Source organism: Trachurus trachurus, assembly GCF_905171665.1.
Source record: "Trachurus trachurus genome assembly, chromosome: 18".
Taxonomy (NCBI): Eukaryota; Metazoa; Chordata; class Actinopteri; order Carangiformes; family Carangidae; genus Trachurus; species Trachurus trachurus.
The window spans coordinates 17193337-17214736 of NC_139909.1; the positions used below are offsets into that span (position 1 = coordinate 17193337).

Here is a 21400-nt window from a genome sequence, read left to right on the forward strand (position 1 = left end):
ATCTTCATCACAAATCTGCTTGAGTTGCTAAACAGCTTTTTTTTTTCTTCTTTTTTTTCCTTCTTCTTTTCACTGATGCATGGCTGCGTTGTCATCACTTGCCTCTGGTTGCGTGCCACTTTTTTTATATTACGTGTGTTTGGTTCAGTTAAGATTGAAATGGCCATAACCCTCACTTCCTGTCTGTGATGAAATCAGATGAAATGACTGTTGTTTTTCCAGTATTTTGTAAATCTCCCTCTTGACTTTCACTATCTTTACTGTTTTTTTTTTTAACCTTCTACGTCCTCTTCTTTTCTATTATATGCACATTCACATTCCCTCTCTCTTTTTTCTCTTCCTAAACGCACACATCGCATGTCTGTGCCTCTTTGTCATCGTGTGTGTGTCTCTGCACGCATAGGAAGTTCAGCTGTGCACTGGTCACTGTCTCTCTCACTTCTCCTTCCCGTCCTCAGCGCTCAGGAAGAGATGTAATCTGTATCTGAGTGTGTGTGTGTGTGAGTGTGTGTGCGTGTGTGTGCGCGTGTTCCTGTGTTTCACTATGCGCAAGAGACGAGCGATTAGTCAGACGCCCCTGTTGTACCCACCGCCGGCGCGTCTGATGATCCCTGCTGCTTTTATCACGGGTGTCACTGGGTGTGTCATTTGCCATTAAGTCAGGTTTAAGTAATCGCCCCCCCCACCCCTCCTCTCCTCCCCCTGTTTTGCATACGCTTTTAATCTCTTGAAATCTTCATTTCCCCCCATCTCTCTCAGATCTGTTCAAGAATGAAGTAAAAAATCCCCACTGCACTGTATGACATCATGCAACCACTGAGTGAAATCTTAAAAACCCAACATGCCACGATTTCTTTCTTTTTTTTTTTATTCAAGCATCACCTCAGATGGAAATATTTTACACAACTTGTGCATCAGTTCAGACGCATTCTCCCCCCCCCCCCCTCGAAATCCAGCCTGACATATTTGGTGTCTTTGTAAAACCTTCGCTTCCCCACTAGAATTTAAAACGCGATCCTGTGGGTTCGAACAATGCCTGGCCACACAACACAAGTTTGTAAAGACCACCACTCGAGAGGAGGGGAAAGGGGGGGGTTATGTTATTCATTCGATCACAGGCCGCTTGATGATTTCCACATGCGGGGGGGCATCGGTGGTTATCTGTTCAGAGGAGCTGTGAGGTGAATATCGACGCCTTCGGAGGCCTCAGTGCTTTAAAAGAAGAAGCGGCTGTGAGTGATGCATGCGTGTCCCCCCCCCCCCCAAACTCTGGAACGGTGTTAACCACAAGCCAAAGCTGTTGCACGTAACCTCCCCAAGACAATGTGTGACATGATTTGAATCTGGTCTCATAGAAGTGTGAGGAAAACGTCTGTGATGGTTTACTTATGGTTTTGTAAAATTACAAAAACAAAAAAACATTGATCATGTGTTGTGAATCATCTTTTAGGTGAAATTGGGGAAAGTTTGATCAAATATCAAATTGGATTTTTCAATCAGCTGCTTCTTTCTTTGACACTATCGTTATAATATATATATTATATTATATTATTATCATATATTATAATAATAAGTATAGTATAGTAGTAATAATGCAATAGCAAATGCTTTTATTTTGAAATAGCTGCTTCAGACTGTTGTAAATATTTCTTCGACAGTATCATTAAAGTAATACAATAACAAATGCTTTTATTTTGAAATAGCTGCTTACATTTCTTTGACACTAATGTTAAAGTAATAGCTACAATAACAAATGCTTTTATTTTGAAATAGAGATTTGATGTGTCTATGGTTTCCACGTTAAGTTGCTACAAAGAATCTTCTGGTTGCTAGGTAACGGTTTGACTTTTCCCTCCAGTCGTTTTTTTTTTTTTTGTTGCCTTTGTTGATTTAATCCTTCTTGTAACTGTTCAGTGTTTACGTCTGTTTTTAAAGTATATATTTTTGGGCATTTATGCCTTTATGGATAGCACAGTTGAGACAGACAGGAAACGGGGAGGCAGAGAGAGAGGGAATGACACGCAGCAAATGGCGCCCGACGCGGGACTCGAACCAGGGCCGACTGCAGCGAGGACTGTGCCTCTATACATGGGGCGCCCGCTCTAACCACTACGCCACGCAACGCCCCGTTTACGTCTGTTTTTAATCAGTAAATTATGATCGGCCTGAATGAGAAGCGGTAGTGATTGTTTATTTTATGAAGCTCCAACATTTTTAAGACAACACAGACCCAATGATGATGAAGAAAAGCATCAAACGCTCAGGATAACGTGGGACCAGGAGTGATGTAACATTTGGTATTATTGCTTGAAACTACATCTGCATCATCACACACACACACACACACACACACACACCCTATACAACCACAACATCCCCAGTCCGATTCACGCTCTGTCTCCCTCTGTTTCCTGTCTGTAGCTCCACTGCTGCCTCATAAGATCAGTTCGACGATTGACTTTCTTGTTAATGATTTCATATATCCGTGCAAATATGTGCACACCAGCCAAGAAAGCTAGTGTGTGTGTGTGAGTGAGTTGGGTATTGCTTTATCTGTGATGTCACCCTTCCTGTAAGAGCAGCAGGTCACAGGCAGCGTCAGCGATGCCCCTGCAGGCCTGATGACATCAGCAGGTTTTCACTCGCTGTGTTTCAATATAATCGATTACCAGCAGCAATCATCTCAGGAGTTTCCCTGGGCTTAGCGAGGAGGAGGAGGAGGAGGAGGAGGAGGAGGAGGAGGAGGGGTGCAGGAAGGTTATGTCACTTTGTAAACAAAAGCAGTGACCTCAGCGTTGACTCACGCAAAAAAAAAAACGTCAGAAAAATGTTTTAATCAAACAGCTGCTTTTTAAACGAATCTGGACAAAAGTTGTGTTTTGCCGTGATCTAATTTCCCCCATGTGCTGGTTCGACGGTGTCACGTTGCATCAGATCGGTGAAATGGCCTCAAATGTTTGGAATCCGAGGATCGAAGCCTCCACCACCACGTCGAGTCTTAGAGATTCTTTAGAAAAACACAGAATAAACAACAAGAGCAGGATAATTCCCCGTTGCTCTGGGACTCAGATATTCCGGAGAAATAATTGTCTCATCGCACAAGCGGAGTGAGAAATAAAACATTTCCCAGTCCATTATGAAATGGATCAACCGCAAACCCTCTTCCTCCTCCTCCTCCTCCTCCTCCTCGCCCCCACCCACCCACCCACAGACACACACACTGTGAGGGGCCCCTTGCTTTTCATAACAAAGGCCCTGTCTAACCAGAGCGTGCGGCCCAGGATTGCGTGGCAAAGACTGGAAAGCTGTGTGTGTGTGTGTGTGTGTGAGTGTGTGGAAGCCCTGGCGTGTCAGGTGTCGCTGACATCTGTGCGTGTGTGTGGACCGGCTCGGAGCGCGTCACTGTCGGCGCATGTGACGTCTCTTTAATTGTGCATCCTAGCTTGATCTTTGCCCCACCCCACCCCCCTCCTTCTCCTCTCAGCCTCAGCGTTATCTCCACCTCTCTCCCCTAAAAAATTAAAAATAATTTTCACCGTGTTTGTGTAAAGGAGGTGGGGAGTTGCAGGGGGGAGGTGGGGGAGGGTTTGGCCGAGTTGACAGAAGTAATTGGAGCGCGGACCTTGCAACATTTTGACACGGGATGAGGAATCTTTGCTGGTGAGCTCAGCTCTGTTGTTTTTTGTTTTTTCAGCTCTGGTGTTTTCTTTTTTCTTTTCCTTTTCTTTACCTCCTCCTCTCCTCTCCTCCTTTCTCCTTTCCTTTCTCCTCTCCTCTCCTCTCCTCTCCTCTCCTCTCCTCTCCTCTCCTCTCCTCTCCTCTCCTCTCCTCTCCTCTCCTCTCCTCTCCCCTCCCCTCCCCTCCCCTCCCCTCTCCTCCTTTCTCCTCTCCTTTCCTTTCTCCTCTCCTCTCCTCTCCTCTCCTCTCCTCTCCTCTCCTCTCCTCTCCTCTCCTTTCCTTTCTCCTCCTCTCTCCTCTCCTCTCCTTTCCTTTCTCCTCCTCTCTCCTCTCCTCCTTTCTCCTCTCCTTTCCTTTCTCCTCTCCTCTCCTCTCCTCTCCTTTCCTTTCTCCTCCTCTCCCCTCCCCTCTCCTCCTTTCTCCTCTCCTCTCCTTTCCTTTCTCCTCTCCTCTCCTCTCCTCTCCTTTCCTTTCTCCTCCTCTCTCCTCTCCTCCTTTCTCCTCTCCTCTCCTTTCCTTTCTCCTCTTCTCTCCTCTCCTCCTTTCTCCTCTCCTTTCCTTTCTCCTCTCCTCTCCTCTCCTCTCCTCTCCTCTCCTCTCCTCTCCTCTCCTCTCCTCTCCTCTCCTCTCCTCTCCTCCAATCCCTTCTCTCTCTTTCTCTCTCTCTCTTTCTCCCTCGTGTTCCTTTCCCTCGCTCCTCGCTGTCCCTACGAGCCGGTCATTAACGGTTCAGCCCCCCCCCCCCCTCCCCTCCTCAAACAGACCCAGCTGGGGGAGAACATAGCTTTTTTGGCTCGCAGGCCGTGCAGGCTCAGAGGCTTTCCAGAGGTCATTGCAACCAACTGTAGTGTGTGTATGTGTGTGTGTGTGTTGTGTTGTGTGTGTCAGTGTCGTTTCAGTCCACTTTCTTTTTCTCGAGCCATCGACACTAGTAAGTTAGTTTCCTTTAAAAAAAAAAAAACAACAACCCCACAGAACAACCAGGACCCCCAGAGGTTTAAACACACCCAGTATCACTTAACCTCATCTGCTGGATAACAAAGTGACCTGTTAATGAACTCCTCTTCCTCTCTCTCTCTCCTCTTTCTCTGTGTCTTTTTTCCCTCTTGCAGAGAAGCGATGAGGAATTACCTGAAAGAGCGAGGCGACCAAACTGTCATGATCCTGCACGCAAAAGTTGCACAGAAATCCTACGGCAATGAGAAAAGGTGAGTTGAATATGAATATGAACATTGGCTCCATTTATCAAAGTTTCTCCACACTCTGCTGCTGATCCCCGGCTGTTCATAGGCGGAAAATAAATACACACCGTTTTTCTAAGTGTGTCTGATCTCTGTGGACCGTCTCCCATCTGAAATGAAACGCTGCTGCTCGCACTGACTTCTTATGGCTCTTAAAGGAAAAGTTCAGCATTGTGGGAAATATACATATTTGCTTTCTTGCTGAGGGTTGGAGAAGTATATATTGATTATCTAAATACTGGCTTAAAGCTACAGACTGCAGCTGGTTAGCTTAGCTTAGCATAACGCCTGTATATTATATCTCCTTTGTTGTTTATCAGTCCAAAAAAGAGGCTAGTGGTCCTAATGTTAAGCTAAACTAACCAGATGATGGTTCTTACCTTACTGTATATGGGCAGGGAGGGTGTGAGCTTTTTTTTTTTTCAACATGTACTGGTGTACATCAAATTTAGCTTGATTCCTCAAATGTAACTGCAAAAATACAAAACTTTCACTTTAAAGGGGAACTATGTAAGTTCGCCACTGTTCCGCTAACCCTCCTCTCAGCCATGTGCATTTGTTTACAACGAAGCTGGCAAGAAGTCAATCAATACAGCGGTAGATAACGTTATACGATGTTACAACGTGTATATTTGTGTAATCTTATCCGTCATAAACAAGAGATAACGGGTTACCGGGTGCGTTTGTGTCGAGAGCAAAGTTGGTTTTCAGCTCAGAGACGCAATAAATGACCCTAACCCATCACAATTACTCCAAAGCTGTTTAATTAACGTAAAAATGTAGCATAGTTAAGCTACAAATCATAGTTCAACATAGTTCCTCTTTAAGTCCAGGGTCAAGGTTTGTTTTTTTAAAGTCGTAGTAGTCCGTCACACGTTAAAGGTTTTATTACGTGACGTTTAATAAGTTTGTCCTTGTCCTCTACACCTTGTTTACCTTTGAGGAGAGCACTCCCTCATAGCGAGGGGTTTATTGACAGGTTAGTGTGTGTGTGTGGGTATCTCGACCCCCCCCCTGACCTCTCATATCACCAGAGGTCCTGGGAGGAAACGAGTGGTTGACCCTTTTTGGCGTGCGAGGCCACGATCAGGTGAAGGCCACAGGAGAGCAGGAAGTGGGAGAGATGGGAATGAGGGAGATAAATAACCTCTAATGGGAAGGGTGGGGGTTGTGGAGGGTAGGGGGGGGGGGGGGGGGGGGCAAAGTCCTGGTGAAACCACGGAGCGTTTAGGTGTCGTGGTTCAAGGACGAGAGGACTCAGATCTGAGGTGTTGGTACGATGCCTCCAACAGGATCGTCGGTTCAAAGATTAGTAAAGGGCCATCGCTGGCTGTTGCAACCTCTTCTCTCTCTCTCTCTCCTGCTCTTTTGAACTTTGTCACTCTTGTCTTCCTCAAAGCCCTTCCTGTAACTCTGCTGTCACCTTTCTACCTCTCACTCTCAAAAACTTTTTATAGCTTTTCCCTCCTCCACCACCACCACCACCACCACCGCCACCTCTTGCTCATTTTGCAACTCTCAACTCTCTGCTCTTGTGTTTTCTTGGCCCGAGCCACGCGGCGCTGCTTGCGATCTCATCAGGCCCCCTAGTCTCTTGGTAAATCAGCTGTTGCGAGCCAACTCGGAGACACCTCGGAGAGAGCTGGAGCACAACGGCAGAGAGAGAGAGACGGAGGGAGACAGAGAGAGAGAGAGAGAGAGAGGCTGAATTCCTCGGATAATTTCGAGCTGTCTCGTCCGCTTAAAGTGACACCGGCCCCGTTCGAACACCCCTTGTCACATACAGCATGCTTGTACGGGGTCAGCTGTCAGCGTGTTGTCGCTTTTTGTACGTTGCTCAATTGCAGAGGCTTAAATTTAGGTGAGTGTCTGTGACCAGCGGAGCATCCAGCCGCACCACAGACGAGTGTCTGAATGAGACTGCAGAGCAGAGCAGGTCCCAGAAGGTTTTCTGCGAGCGTGTGTTGTGTTGGTGTTTCGACATCCTCTGGCCTGTAAAAACCCCCACAGAGTTCATGTTGAGTGTGTGTGTGTGTGTGTGTGTCTGTGTGTGTGTGTGTGTGTCTTGCACCTTTGATTACTTCTGTCTATATAATAACAGCAGAGCTCACAGAAAGTGGGCGCATGAACATGAAGAATGCAAATGTGCCATCTCTCCCCCTGTGTGTGTGTGTGTTTGTGTTTCTCCCCTGGCTGCCTTGTTCTGCCTGTGCTGTTTATAGAAGGTGAAAGTAGACAAACACCCACAGAGACAGACACTGCTGTTGCGAAATAAGTCGCTTTCCAGTTCCACACTGACGCACATCAATTTATTTGAAGTGCGCCAGTTTTACCGATGAGATGAGATGAGTCGTTTTTTTTTTTTTTCTTTTTCACTTTTAACAAGACTCGAGTTGTCGTTTCTCTTTCTGGAGTTCATGTCTTGACATTGGAGACAAGAGCATTTCAAGGGGAGAGGAGAGTAATTGTCAAATGGAATAAAAAAAAAAAAGAATAAGTTTCCTTTCATTTGAAGTGCGAGTTTATATTTCTCTACGTATCATTTTCATGCTGGACTGATCACGGTGACATCTGTTAAATGAGCTCCGACAGCTTGAGGAAGGAGGGTTTAGTTGGATTGTAATGAACAGTAAGTGGATGAAAGTTTCTGACTGGTGTGGAAGACTGGTGCAGCTCTGCCCCCTTCTGGTGGGAATCAACACATGCACTTTGTTCACTGTGCTGTTCAAACAGCCATTGAACTTGTTTCTTTATTTGCTTTAATTGAAAGAAAATCATTTTCTCGTCCAGTGGTTTCGTTCTCTTCCACTTACATTTATGAAACAATTAATGTATTTTAACCATAGGACGCAAACCTTTCTTAGCCTGTCATGTGGATTTTTTCCCTAATCATTCAAGAAAAATAAAACTAGCTGACGAGTTAATGAATAAAGTGACAGACATTTGATGTCTCACCTACTTAATTTCTCAGGTGGCTCTCATCAAAATTCACAGTGGGGCGTCATATAGCTCAGTGGGTTGAGCAGGCGCCCCATATGCAGTCTTAGTTGTCCCCCGTGGCCCTTTGCCACAGGGGACAGAGTCTGTCCCCCTGTCTCTGCTTCCCAATTTCCTGTCTCTCTCGACTACCCTATCAATGAAAGGAAAAAAGTCCAAAAAATACTTTTAAAAAACACGCAAAAAAAACCCCACAAAACATCTCATTGTGTCATTATTACTGAAGTAAAGAAAGGGGTTTAAGTATTGGAACCTCACTGTTGCAAGGTTTCAGTCTTCAATGTGCAAAACTCTCCCACTGCATATCTCAGGAACCTCAGCTGGGTTCCACTCATTGACCAAACTTCTCTCTCTCGCTCTCTTTCTTCTTTCCTTTTATTTTGGAAGCTCGATGCAGTGTTGAGTCAATAAGTCAGGTGACGAACCTTTAAACACAAATGCAAACACTCCTTTTAAAAGCATGTAAAGCAAGACATTGAGATTTAAATGCTTGAGTTTTACATGCGCTCCTCCTCCCCGCCCAAAAAATAATGGACCATGTAAATCGGTAGTAAACATTTGAAATAGTAAATAACATTTCTACTCGTCCCCTGTGTCCAGGTTCTTCTGCCCTCCCCCCTGCGTGTACCTGATGGGCAGCGGCTGGAAGAAAAAGAAGGAGCAGATGGAGCGGGACGGCTGCTCCGAGCAGGAGTCGCAGCCGTGTGCCTTCATCGGCATCGGCAACAGCGACCAAGAAATGCAACAGCTTAACTTAGAGGGAAAGGTATGACACACACACACACACACACACACACACACACACACACACACACACACTCACACACACACACTACTAGTAACTGTCACTCCTGTTATTTACCTTCACACAAAACGTGCTAGTTACACACCCTGCCTCCAGGCGCTTAATGCAAATAATCCAGGAAGTGTCTCATTATCTGCAGGTCATGGTTTCAAGGTTGGTAATTTCAGCTCAGCTACTGTTGGAACAGACAGAAAAGAAAATAGGGGGAAAATTGCTATTGTTATCTGTTTTTTATGGTATGTCTGTCAGTCTTTCAATGTGAGGACTACGGATGGAAATTAGCTTTGAGCTAAATCCGGCATATTTACATGACGTCATGTGTGCGTCACCAATTGTTCATTAATGTGCATTGTCCTCGTCAAATAAAAAATAAATGAAAAATGAATGAAATGAAACAAGCAACATGTCTTGGCTTTTTAAGATAAAGATTACGAGAAAGGCTCTAATCAGATTTTCCCTGTTTGTTTATTTCCAGAATTATTGCACAGCCAAAACCTTGTACATATCCGACTCCGACAAGAGAAAGCACTTCATGTTGTCTGTCAAGATGTTCTACGGCAACAGCGCGGACATCGGCGTCTTCCTCAGCAAGAGGATCAAAGTCATCTCCAAGCCCTCCAAAAAGAAGCAGTCCCTGAAAAACGCTGACCGTGAGTTTGATTTTCCCCCCACAAGCTTTGGAGCGAACTCCCCACTGTTAGAATAATGTGCGGCAGTAGCCATGTCACCCTCTCTAAAACCATCATCCTAACCTGGTCTGTCTCTTTCTCCCTAACTTTCCTCCTGTCTTTCATGCTCAGAATTGATTTAAAAAAGAAAAATTGAATGGTTTTTGTTGCAATTGTGAATTGGACAACACGTCTCACTGTCTGCTGTCCCCTGGAAACACGTCTGTTGTGCAGTCGGACTGAATTTGCAGTGTGTTTTGCTTTGCATTTGCAGCACAGTGCATTGAGCAGGTTACATTGATGTAAGAATCAGTGTATGACGGTATAATGCAGAACAATAAGTCAAAAATATACCACACCATACCAACTTTATTTATAAAGCACTTTAAAAACCCAGTGGACCAGAGTGCTGTACAAACTTAAACTAAAATATACAATCTGTATAAGACATAAAAATGTACATAAAACAAAACAGAATAAAAACAATAAAAAGAAAATGCATTAAAATAACACTATATAAAACCCAATAATACAATTTTATATTATATATTCCATCATTCAGAAGATTTAATCACACCATCATCATTTTTTATTCACATCAGTTGTATTGTTATTTCCGACCACTAGAGGGCAGTGTAGCTGCATTTGTTTCATGTCTGACGTCCGACCTCTTACCACGGTTGACCCGAGAGCAGCGTGTCGTGTCATGTTAACTTCAGGTCGTCCTGAGATGTAACTCTCACAGGTTTTCTGTCCACAGTGTGCATCGCATCAGGGACCAAAGTGGCGCTGTTCAACCGGCTGCGGTCCCAAACGGTCAGCACGCGCTACCTACACGTGGAGGGCGGCAACTTCCACGCCAGTTCCCAGCAGTGGGGCGCCTTCTACATCCACCTGTGTAAGTTTTTAACCCAAGCGACATCACACAAGCACAAAACACCGCCGCACACAGAATGACTGAATATGTATAGAGAAGCAGCAAGGCGAGAGAAGCGATGACAGTTGACAGTTTAATGTAAATGTATGACCACGCTGTATGTGGTAATTACACAGCTGATTCATCGCAGACAAAGGAAGACATTGAGTGACTGAGAGTGGGTTTGGAGTGGATGGAAAGTGTTGATGGGTGGGTGGGAGGCTCGTTGCTGCTGCTGCTGCTGCTGGTCTGACTACGTCTTCTTCTTTTCTCCTGCACCGTGTGTCTGCAGTGGACGACGAGGAGTCAGAAGGAGAGGAGTTCACTGTGAGAGACGGTTACATCCACTACGGCCAGACAGTCAAGCTGGTTTGCTCCGTCACCGGCATGGCCCTGCCCAGACTGGTACAGTAAAACAAACGCACCTTTCAAAATCAGACACATGTAACTCACTGTAGCAGCAGATGAAATCATACTTTTTTTCTTTCTTAGTGAAAAAGGAGTTTTAATCTGATAGTACAAAAAATATTAATCCGGGGGATGGGATGGGCGGGGCAGGCGTTGCATTTCTTTTCATATATTTGGGAAAAAGTGTTCGAATTAGCTGATAATACTCTTATGTGATGAATATACAAAAATTTTAAATCTGAATTTTTTCAATTCGGATTTGATTATTTCTGTGCCAATGTGTTGATAAAATAGGTTAAAGTGAAACAAATAATTATCAGATCATATAGATTAAGTCGTGCTGAAAAAAAAGATACCAAGCTAGGGCATGTTAAACATTTTTTATGTGGTATTTAAAGGCAAAATCAAAAGTATTCAAAAACAGCCCAAACATGCTCAGACCCCTAAGATTTAAAGGAATAGTTTGACAAATTGGAAACAAACAGATTATGTGCAGGACTAGTCAACCCCTGAAAAACTGTAACCTGTTGTCTCACATTTGCTTTTCAAGGATTAAACAAACAGGAAATAAGTTGTTAATTTATAAACATAGAGGAGTCAGACCTCCGTCTCCTCTGTCTGTCTGTCAAAGTGTGTAGGAGTGTTTGAAAATGTCGAGCTATTCCTTTAACTAAAAGTAACTCAAAGACCTTAATTTCTCCTTAATTTAATTTGTAGTCATCTAGTTACTAGTATTCACTACTTCTACCTACTTTCCTAATAAATTGAATTTCTTATCTTTTTTTATCCTCCTTATATTCCTTCCTTGTTTTATGCAGTTTTTCTGAAAGCCCCATGTTCATTTTTTTTCTAATCTTCCCTTCAACCCTCTCTCTATTCCTCGTGACTCATCGATCGCTTTCTCTCCTCTTTTCAGATCATCCGTAAGGTGGACAAACAGACGGCGCTGCTGGACGCGGACGACCCCGTCTCTCAGCTCCACAAGTGTGCCTTCTACCTGAAGGACACAGAACGCATGTACCTGTGCCTTTCCCAAGAAAGGATCATCCAGTTTCAAGTCAGTATCTCACCCAAAACAACACTCATACACACACACTCTCCATCTGCCATCCCCTCACTCATGTTCCTCAATTTTCCTCCAGTCAGTCTTGGACAGATGATTGAGGATGATTGCTTCAGCGTGCTGCAGTAGACAGTGATCTCTTAGAAAGTGAATTTGAGCCCAGTCCCTCATGTTTCCTCCGTCGTTTATTATTCTGTATGGGGTTGTTTGGAAGACGGCATGGTTGTATTTTTCCTCTTTGAACAGTGTGAGGTCCACTCACCTCCAGCATTTCTCCCTTATTTACACCCTTGGAAAGGTCAATCACACACTCCCAAAGATTGCAGCCGTCCTGATTGTGCGCAATTGTCGGTGGTTATCTCTAATCACTTCCCTCTCCGTCAGGCCACTCCATGCCCAAAGGAACCAAACAAGGAGATGATCAACGACGGCGCCTCCTGGACAATCATCAGCACAGACAAGGCCGAATACACTTTCTACGAGGGCATGGGCCCTGTCCACTCGCCTGTCACCCCCGTGCCTGTGGTAGAGAGCTTACAGGTACCACTGGATAGATACACCACTGGATAGATACACCACTGGATAGATACACCACTGGATAGTTACACCACTGGATAGATACACCACTGGATAGTTACACAACTGGATAGATACACCACTGGATAGTTACACCACTGGATAGATACACCACTGGATAGATACACCACTGGATAGATACACCACTGGATAGTTACACCACTGGATAGATACACCACTGGATAGTTACACCACTGGATAGTTACACCACTGGATAGTTACACCACTGGATAGATGCACCACTGGATAGTTACACCACTGGATAGATACACCACTGGATAGTTACACCACTGGATAGATACACCACTGGATAGATACACCACTGGATAGTTACACCACTGGATAGTTACACCACTGGATAGTTACACCACTGGATAGATGCACCACTGGATAGATACACCACTGGATAGTTACACCACTGGATAGTTACACCACTGGATAGTTACACCACTGGATAGATACACCACTGGATAGTTACACCACTGGATAGATACACCACTGGATAGATACACCACAGCAGATTTCAGCTTGTGCTTCATCCCGATCGGTTACATCATCATCGTGTTAAACACATTGTCTAATTTGTGTGCAGCTAAACGGTGGAGGAGACGTCGCCATGTTGGAGCTGACAGGACAGAACTTCACTCCAAATCTTCGGGTCTGGTTCGGCGACGTCGAAGCTGAGACCATGTACAGGTGAGCGTTACTGCTTTTAAAGAGGAACTATGCAGGATTTTTACCTTAACTAAGCTACATTTTTACCTTAGACAGTAATGTAAATAACTTTCTATTGTAATTCAAAAGCTTCTGAGTAATCATGATGATTAAATAAATGACTCATGCCTTCCACCGAGCGTCTCTTGGCCGAAAACCAACCTTGTAAGATCGGTGTCCCAGCCCCGTAACCCATAATCTCTATGACAGATAAGACAACACAGATATACTCATCGTAACACATATATGATAAATAACATTATCCACCGCTCCATGAAAAGTGCACATGGCCGGGAGGAGGGTTAGCAAAACAGTGGAAAAGCGAGCAGACTTGCACAGTTCCCCTTTAAATCTAAAGGCTCCTTGAAGGAGGACTACCGGTAAATAAAATAATATCGTCTTCCCCATTACCATACAAATAATCCATTAGAGCTAATTTGGGGATTTATTAGATCTCACTGACCCAGACTAAAAATGTGAATAACTTTCTATTGTAATGCAAAATGCTGTCACTGTGAATACTCAATGGTAAATACACATCTCAACATTATCGATCGAAGTCAAACCGCTTGGCACTGATTCTTTGTCCTGGCCTCAGTGTCTCTGAGTGTGTCGGAGACGTTTTAGGAGCTAAGATTCATCTGTGTTTCTCTTGTTAAGTGTCTTCTCTGTCATGTTGAGCTTTATAGACGGATGAGATTTTATGTGTTTATCGGTGCCACCCAGCGAGCATCCGGTCCACTGACCCACACAGACTCTCTCCTTCTCACCGATGTTTCTCTGCTCTTGTAGATGTGTGTTAGATGAGTCCCTGTTCTCCCTCTGGGTGAATCAGACTTCACGTTGGAATATATTTTATTTGCTGGATTAACCAAGAACATATTTTCCCCCTCTCTAGTTTTATTATGAATAAACCATCTCTCCATTTATTCTCTGGATAATTCACTGTCAGTGTATTAACATTAATATTAATACGATCATGTATATTGAGATTGTGTCCTAGGATTACTTGCTGCAGGATTCTATCCGTGCTGGAAGCCACCGCTCGACAAACCAACAACCTGAAAGATTATGTAACTTCTGTGTTCACAGCTCGGTTCCTCTGCCCCCAACTAGCCACAAAAAATCCACCTCAATTCAGTTTATTTTGGTCCTTGTTAATATTTATACACAGTAAACAAATTCAAGTGAATCGGGCAGGAAGGGAATAACAAAAAGTAAACGAAGGAGAAAACCTGCACTGGTGGATTCAAGCAATGATAATGATTATATCTGGGCTTAGTCTTCTGTTTCTCTCTCTTTTTTGGGGGGGATGTACCACATTTTTATCGCATTATCACATCATCCTTATCTTTTTGTCCTTACATTGCTTTTTCAAATGTACAGGTGCATCTCAATAACAATAGAAAGAAGATTATGATGGAGGTCAGCAGTCTTTCCCATGATAGTGGAGCTACTCAACCAGACTCAAATTTTTTTTGAGATACTGATTTTGGGGTTTTCATTAAATGTAAACCATAATCATTACAAATAAAAGAAATAAATTTCCATCTGTATGACAAATAGTAATAAATAGTAATGACAGTTTGTATAAATTAAATTCAACTGACTGTACAGAGCCTACCCATCACGATACATACGTTTAGTGATGGGGCCATTCAATAATATAATGTATTCTTCTAAATAGATTTATATAACATGAGTTTCACTATTTGAACTGATCTACTGAAATAAATTAACTTTATCGTGATATTCTATTTTATTGAACTGCACCTGTATTTATTTCACAGATTTCGAGCAACTTCTGTTCCAGTTAAATCACCTCCTGTAGTGTTAGTTTATAAATCATAAATGCCTCATTGTTCAATTGTGACTCCTGTCTTGTCATTTTATATCAAAACCCTGATCATATTGTATCCGACGCTCTGACACCACCTCTCCCCGCTCCCTTCAGGTGTGCGGAGAGCATGCTGTGCGTGGTGCCCGACATCTCCGCCTTCCGCGAGGGCTGGCGCTGGGTGCGGCAGCCCGTCCAGGTCCCCGTCACGCTGGTGAGGAACGACGGCATCATCTACTCCACCACACTGACCTTCACCTACACGCCGGAGCCGGGCCCGCGGCCACACTGCAGCGCCGCCGGCGCCATCCTGCGGGCCGGAAACTCCAGCCTGCTGAGCAGCAACAGCCAGGAGGCCGGCGCCAGCGTCTACGGCCCCAACAGCACCTCCAACGCAGGAGTCACATCCTCATCCTCCGCCGCCGCAGCTGTGGTCTCCTAACGCACACAGGGGAGCCACGCATTACAAATATGCCTTGAGAGGAAAATATACCAAGAAGGTATATAAAGACTATGGGAAATAATAAACAAAAAAAAAAACTGACTCACTCTAAAGTGCTGCGTATTAATTTTTGGATACAAAGAAGCTGAAATGGAAAAATCGGTGGGACAAACGGAGCTAAACGCAGGGGAAATCTTGAAGGAGTGACGTCACTCACAACGTTGTCCGCCAACGGGAATAAGCGAAAAAAAAGTGCTCCTTGACACGCCCCCTCCCTCTCCTGTGGTTACTTTAGGGACCCGCCTATCCAGTTCGGGTGTCTGGAAATGAGTGAAGTTCCTGCAGGCTCAGAGCACCAGCACCTTTCTACGGCTGCGAGAATGGAAACCACAACAACAATACATCCACCGTGTATGAAAACAAAACAAAACAAAAAAAAACATCCGCCTTGAAAGGAAAGTATATTTTTTTGCACCGCCCGGCTCATCCCTCCCTCTCCCCCCTCCTTGTTTCCTCCCCGTTGTTTTGTGATTATTCCTTTTTTTCTCCTCCGTGTTATCGTGCATTAATCTGTGGTTTCCTATCGAGGGGGCTGGATGTATTGTTGTTGGAGGGAGCGCAAGGATGCAGAGGGACACACATAAAACGTGACGATAACATAGTTTTTATGGACCAAGGATCTTGTATAAGCTTTAGTAAAGGTACATTTTTCTCCATACCTTTTTTGTATTAAACATATAGTACACTTTTGTTACCAAATAGTTTCTATTCTTCCTCTGAGCTTGGGCTTTGTTTTCCCCCCTTTTTGAGGTCCAAAATCCCAACCTTGTATGTTATTGCAACCTTAACTACAAAAAAACGCCTGCTTTTCCAGTCTTTGGATTGAACTTTTGTTTTGATACTCTTCACTTTTTCTGTTGGGGGGGAAAAAAAAAATCTGAAGTCTGGGTTGTTTATTTACATAAGCGAAGGTTGTTTCCTTTTTCTTTTTTTCTTTTTTTTGTTTGTTTGTTCGTTTTTTTAAATTTGGGGAAATAACCTCAGAGGGCCTATTTTTTATCATTGGTTTTTATGAAGTCTTTAAAAAGAAAAGCTTTAAGCAACGCCTCTGCCTTGCCTGCAATACTCTATGTGCGCTATGTCTCCTTTGGAAAATATACACATCAGTACATCTCACATGGAGCCATAGCAATGTTTGCAGAATACATCAAGAAAGAAAAAAAAATCAACAACTAGACTTCCATGGTTACGAAAACAAGTCGGTTTGTCATGTTCAAACTAATGTAATAAGCGTAGTCATTGACTTAAAGGATAGCCTTAGTACTGTATATTCTTACTGTGTACACAGTCCAACCAGTCACATATCTAATATCCTGTACCTGTCGCTCTTATTGGTCACTTGTCAGCGTATCAGAAAACGTAGTGGAAACTTCTCGTCTCTTCAAACTGCACGTAGCAAGGTGTCTTCCAGTGTGTGCTGTAGTCCTGGTGGCATTTGAATTCCAAAAAAAAAAAAAAAAAAAGACGGACACTTTTCAATTTAATGTGGCCTTACTGAAAACTTCAGTTACAAAACAACAACAACAAAAAAACGTCACTTTTTACTTATCTGCTGTTTACTCACCTTGGAAGAACCTGTGCGTAGCACAAAAACAAGCTGATGCCTCGCTTCTTATCACAGGAGCTCTGCTGTTTGGAGCTCGCCTGCTGTTTGGAGCTCGCCGCCGCGGCTCCTGAACCACCGCGTCGTGCAAAAGCAAAAGCAGAAGCAGAAGCAGAAGCAGAAGCAGCCTTCTGAAGGATCTCTCAGCCTTCATTGTGTACAAGTACAATAACCCAGTTTTTTATTCTCATGCGGTGCCCGGCACCTTTCTTTCTCACTCTTTTTGGTACAACGTCTCACGAGCGCTGTAAAGCTCCTTCCAGCCTTCTTTTTAAAAAAACAAAACAACAAAAAACAAAACATCTTCTGTGGTTTATTGTTTTACGCAGAGACAAGTTGTGTGTACATTGTAAAACTCACTGTCCGTGTAGTTGCACTCATCTCTGTTCATGGCGACCACGTAAAGGCCTTCTAAATGTGTATTATTGAAGATGTGCATTTTTCCAAACATAACAGCAATATTGTACAGGTCATTTCATTGTCTTTGTCCGCCTGAGCACTAGTTCACCAGCCAGCATATATGTGTATGTGTGTGTGAATGTGAGTGTGTGTGTGCGTTTCTGTATGTGTGTGTGTCATATGTAGTCGCTGTAAATGGAATATTGAGTCAGACTCGCTCCATTTCAAACCCGCCCTCCAAAAAACAAAAAGAAAACTTGAGATTCATTGTTTTTTCTGTTTCTTCTTTTTTTTTTTTTTTTCTTTCCTCCGTCTTCCACCTGAATCCAAATGTCTTGATAATTGTGGATAAAACATTCAGAGGCAATACTTGTGATCTTTTAGTATTTACAGTACAACTGTATACGCTTCCGGGAATAAGAACAACGATACTGTAACTTGAATGTCTGCTTAATGAAGTATTTCAGAGTCATTTTTACTCACAAAACAAAACCTTGAAATAGGAACAAAAAAGGATTCGCTTGCTCCCCCCCCTTCAATGTCAAAGAAAAGAAAGAGAAAAAAAAGAAAAAATTAAGTTATGCCCCCGTTTTCGCCACTCTTGTCCACCTGTCCGTCGTTAATGTTAAATATTTTATATTGTAATATTGATATTTTTTAAATTATTGGTACAAAGTCTCCCCTTGTCTTATGTCAACAAGAAAAAAAAGAAAAGTGCATTATTGCCCATGCTGCCTAACGTTGGCCTGGGAGTGTATTTTTTTTTTTTTTTTTTTTTTTTAATAAATAAATAAAGAGGCCACTTCCTGTCTGTCCTGGACGCGTGGAGGAGTTGGTGCAGTGTAGCATCCGAAACCTGAAACTTTTTTTTTTTTCTCTCTTCTCGCGCTTCTTCACGCTCGGCTCCCGCGACCCCTGAACCCTTTACTCTGCAGGATGGAGGTCACAAAAATCTTTCAACTGTAGATTTTTTTTTAAAAACTTGAGTGTTTTTTCTATTGTCTAACTAGCTCTAAACTTCAGCCAGTTTTTTAACATAGCCTCTGCATTAGCATCACCCTTACCCGCCCAAAACCCAAACCTGCCCAACCTCCCCCTCCTCCCCTCTCCCCTCCCCCCCCTCCCTCCAGCTTGGTTTATTTTTGGGTTTTTGTTTACATGTTGAGTCGCCTCTTTTAGGCTAAACAACCCCCGGCTCCTCTTCATCTCCTCATGCGAGTCTGAGCAGAGCAGCTTTGTCACATTTACTCAAGCTAATAAAAGTGTGTGTGGAGGAAGAGGAAGAGGAGGAGGTGGGTGGTAGGGGTTTGGGGGAGGGGAGGGGAGGGGAGGGGGGGGTTGTGTGTGTGTGTATGTGGGTGGGGGGGTGATGCATGCTTTTAGAAAAGAAGAAGAATAAGAAGAAAAAAAAAGTGTCGCCTTGACAATCCGAGCTGGTTTACAGTTTATTTTTCCTCTTAAAACATCTGGAGTTTTAAGAGGTTTGGGAGGATACAGAATAACTTGATCACATCCCGCGCTCATGAAAAAACGGGGGATGAACTTGTCAAAAGGGGTCAAAAAGAAAAGAAATACAATGTTACATGCCTTCTTTAACCGCACGCTGTATTAACCTGGCGACAAAGCTTTCACAGAGAGAGAAAGAGAGGGAAAAGTAAAAACACCATCTCATTAGCATTTGCGATGCTTTTTTACGAAATATCTTAACCGGTTTCTTTCTCTGTGTGTGTCTGGTCGTAATTGTTTTACTCTTCCAAAAGCAGCTGTTTCTTTTTTTTTTTTTTATAATAATAATGAGCTCTGAACAATGTATGTATCCTCTAATATGCCAAATGTCTTTTTATAATGTAGTTTTCATGCACTGCTAAACAAAACAGGGCAGAGTGAGAGGCAGCTTTAAACAAACGATAATAAAACAAAAAACAAAACAAAAAAAAAGGAGTGTGGAGCCCTTCTCTGTCGCACTCAGCCTTACTTCTCCTTCAGACTATTTGGCTGTTTGCACTACAGAGCGCTAACCTTTCTTCTCTCACACATTTCATCCTCACTCATGTTTCTGTCTGTACATTTGGAGTTTTCTCACTTCTTCCCTTCCTCTCTTTTTTTTTTTTTTTTTTGCTTTTTAACATGCAGCCTGTTGTGCTTAGCTTCGCTCGTCAGCTCACTTTTTTTTGTTGTCCTCCTCCTCTTCTTCTTCTTCTTCCTCCTCCTCCTCTTCATGTCCTTCCACTATCTTTCACTCTCACTGTATCTGTGTATTATTCTAGTAAATGGTAAGCAGAGGTGTCATTGTGGTAGTATACTCAGTGCTCAAAGGGTTGCTGATGGTAGAAACCTGTGCCGTTTGTAACATTTAGCAATAACGTCAAAACAAAGGGGACGGTTGTTTTTTTTTTTGTTTGTTTGTTTGTTATTTTTGTTTTTTTTTGATAACATACGTTAGTTTGTTTTTGTACATATTGCAGCTCCAGATCATGCTCAAAATCTGTATGTCATTAAAAGAAGAGAAAAAAAACGTGAAAAAAACTTGCAATATTGGCATAAAAATAAGAAATAAAAAAGTGATATAAAGTCGGCTTGTGTATGTTTTTAATCGTCATCAGAAAGCTGTAGCATGTAGGTTGTTTTTTTTTCTTTTTTTTTACACTGAATATGAAGAAGTCCCAGTGGCCGCTGGCAGGTGGTGAGGTGGAGTGGGTGAGTGGGGGAGCTTTGGGCATCAACCAAGCCCAAATGGAGCTCTTATCCCTGGGAAGAAGTCCCAGCAGTCCCCCTCCCATCTGTGTCTCTGTCCTCCACCACTTGGACTCTAATGCTCCTCTGTCCTTCACTTCCACTTTTATTAAAGCCGTTAAAAGCTCCGAGTTGCTCCGCCACGAGTCTTCGCAGACGCACTTCAAGGTCTTTATATGGTCACCCAGACAGACGTCTGATGCGTTTGTGTGTTTGTTGGAGAACACAACACTGACCCGAGTGCTTCGCTTTAAAAGAGACCAGTAAACTGTCTGGGATTATGTGTTTACATTCAGTTATGTGGCTCCCACAGGTCAAGAACACCGCACATTATCATGCAAATAAAACAACAACGTTTTCCATTTGACGCGTCATCAAATGGAACAATATTCAGGCCGTATTCACAATGCAACACGTTCACAAAGAAACAAAACAAAAAAATAAAGTTGCTACATAGACGCTGGTAAAAAATTGAACAGTGTGAATCAGTGGAAATCAGGTGGGTGATGCCGGGAAACTATGTCGCTCTCTCTTTGAAGAGGTGGGTGCAGGTGTTTCAGGTCCCACAGAGATGATAAGGCCCCTCCAGTCAGCACACACACACACACACACACACAGTACAACAACCCCCTCTCTCTCTCCTTACCCCCACCCCCCACCCCCCAACCCCCCCTTAGGCACACAGACACACAAACAGTAGGTCAAGGATGAGACAGAACTGTTTGTGCCCCGGAGGTCTGTTGTGAGGACAGATTACACGGCTGCAGCTGAAAAACGACAACACTAGAGTTCATTCTCAGGGGGGGCCGTAACAACTCCACCTGCTGATTACGACGAGGCGATAACGATTGCGCGAACTGCCGAACGCGGCCCCTAAATGGCCCCTCGAGGTGACACTGCTTTGGCCCCTTTATCAGCATGTGTTTCATGCCTTCAAAGGGTTCAGTTCAACAGAAAACCAAACAGTAAAGCGAATTAAATGTGATAGTAATGATAATAATACAGTGTGTTTTCTAATTTCCGCTGCTCCGTGGTTATATTTACCCACGTTTGGAGTTATCTGCTTTTTTTGAGATAACGACAATGATGTTGAAAGTTGTTTTGTTGTGTCTCTTTCTTTGAACCCGATTGGAGAGTTTGCTGGGAGGCTGTGGTGGACGAACATTGACGATGTGTCCAAACAGAGCATGTGTGGACAATGTGTTAACCCAGATCAGAGCACTTCCTGTCTATGTGGGACTTGTTGGCCCTTCAGGGTTT

The 21400-nt window shown here is 43.5% G+C and overlaps 1 protein-coding gene across 1 annotated transcript in view; it reads left to right on the forward strand.

The window, feature by feature from the left end:
* rbpjb (recombination signal binding protein for immunoglobulin kappa J region b) overlaps positions 1–19965 on the forward strand; it is a 54783-nt gene extending 34818 nt beyond the window's left edge. Inside the window, exons 3-11 of the mRNA XM_083992997.1 lie at positions 4791–4886; positions 8517–8682; positions 9197–9371; positions 10150–10287; positions 10598–10710; positions 11630–11770; positions 12161–12316; positions 12945–13048; positions 15021–19965. Of these exons, the coding sequence (XP_083849123.1) occupies positions 4791–4886; positions 8517–8682; positions 9197–9371; positions 10150–10287; positions 10598–10710; positions 11630–11770; positions 12161–12316; positions 12945–13048; positions 15021–15345 (1414 nt within the window). The 3' untranslated portion in view covers positions 15346–19965. The remainder of the gene's footprint in view (positions 1–4790; positions 4887–8516; positions 8683–9196; positions 9372–10149; positions 10288–10597; positions 10711–11629; positions 11771–12160; positions 12317–12944; positions 13049–15020) is intronic.
* The last annotated feature ends 1435 nt before the right edge of the window (positions 19966–21400 follow it).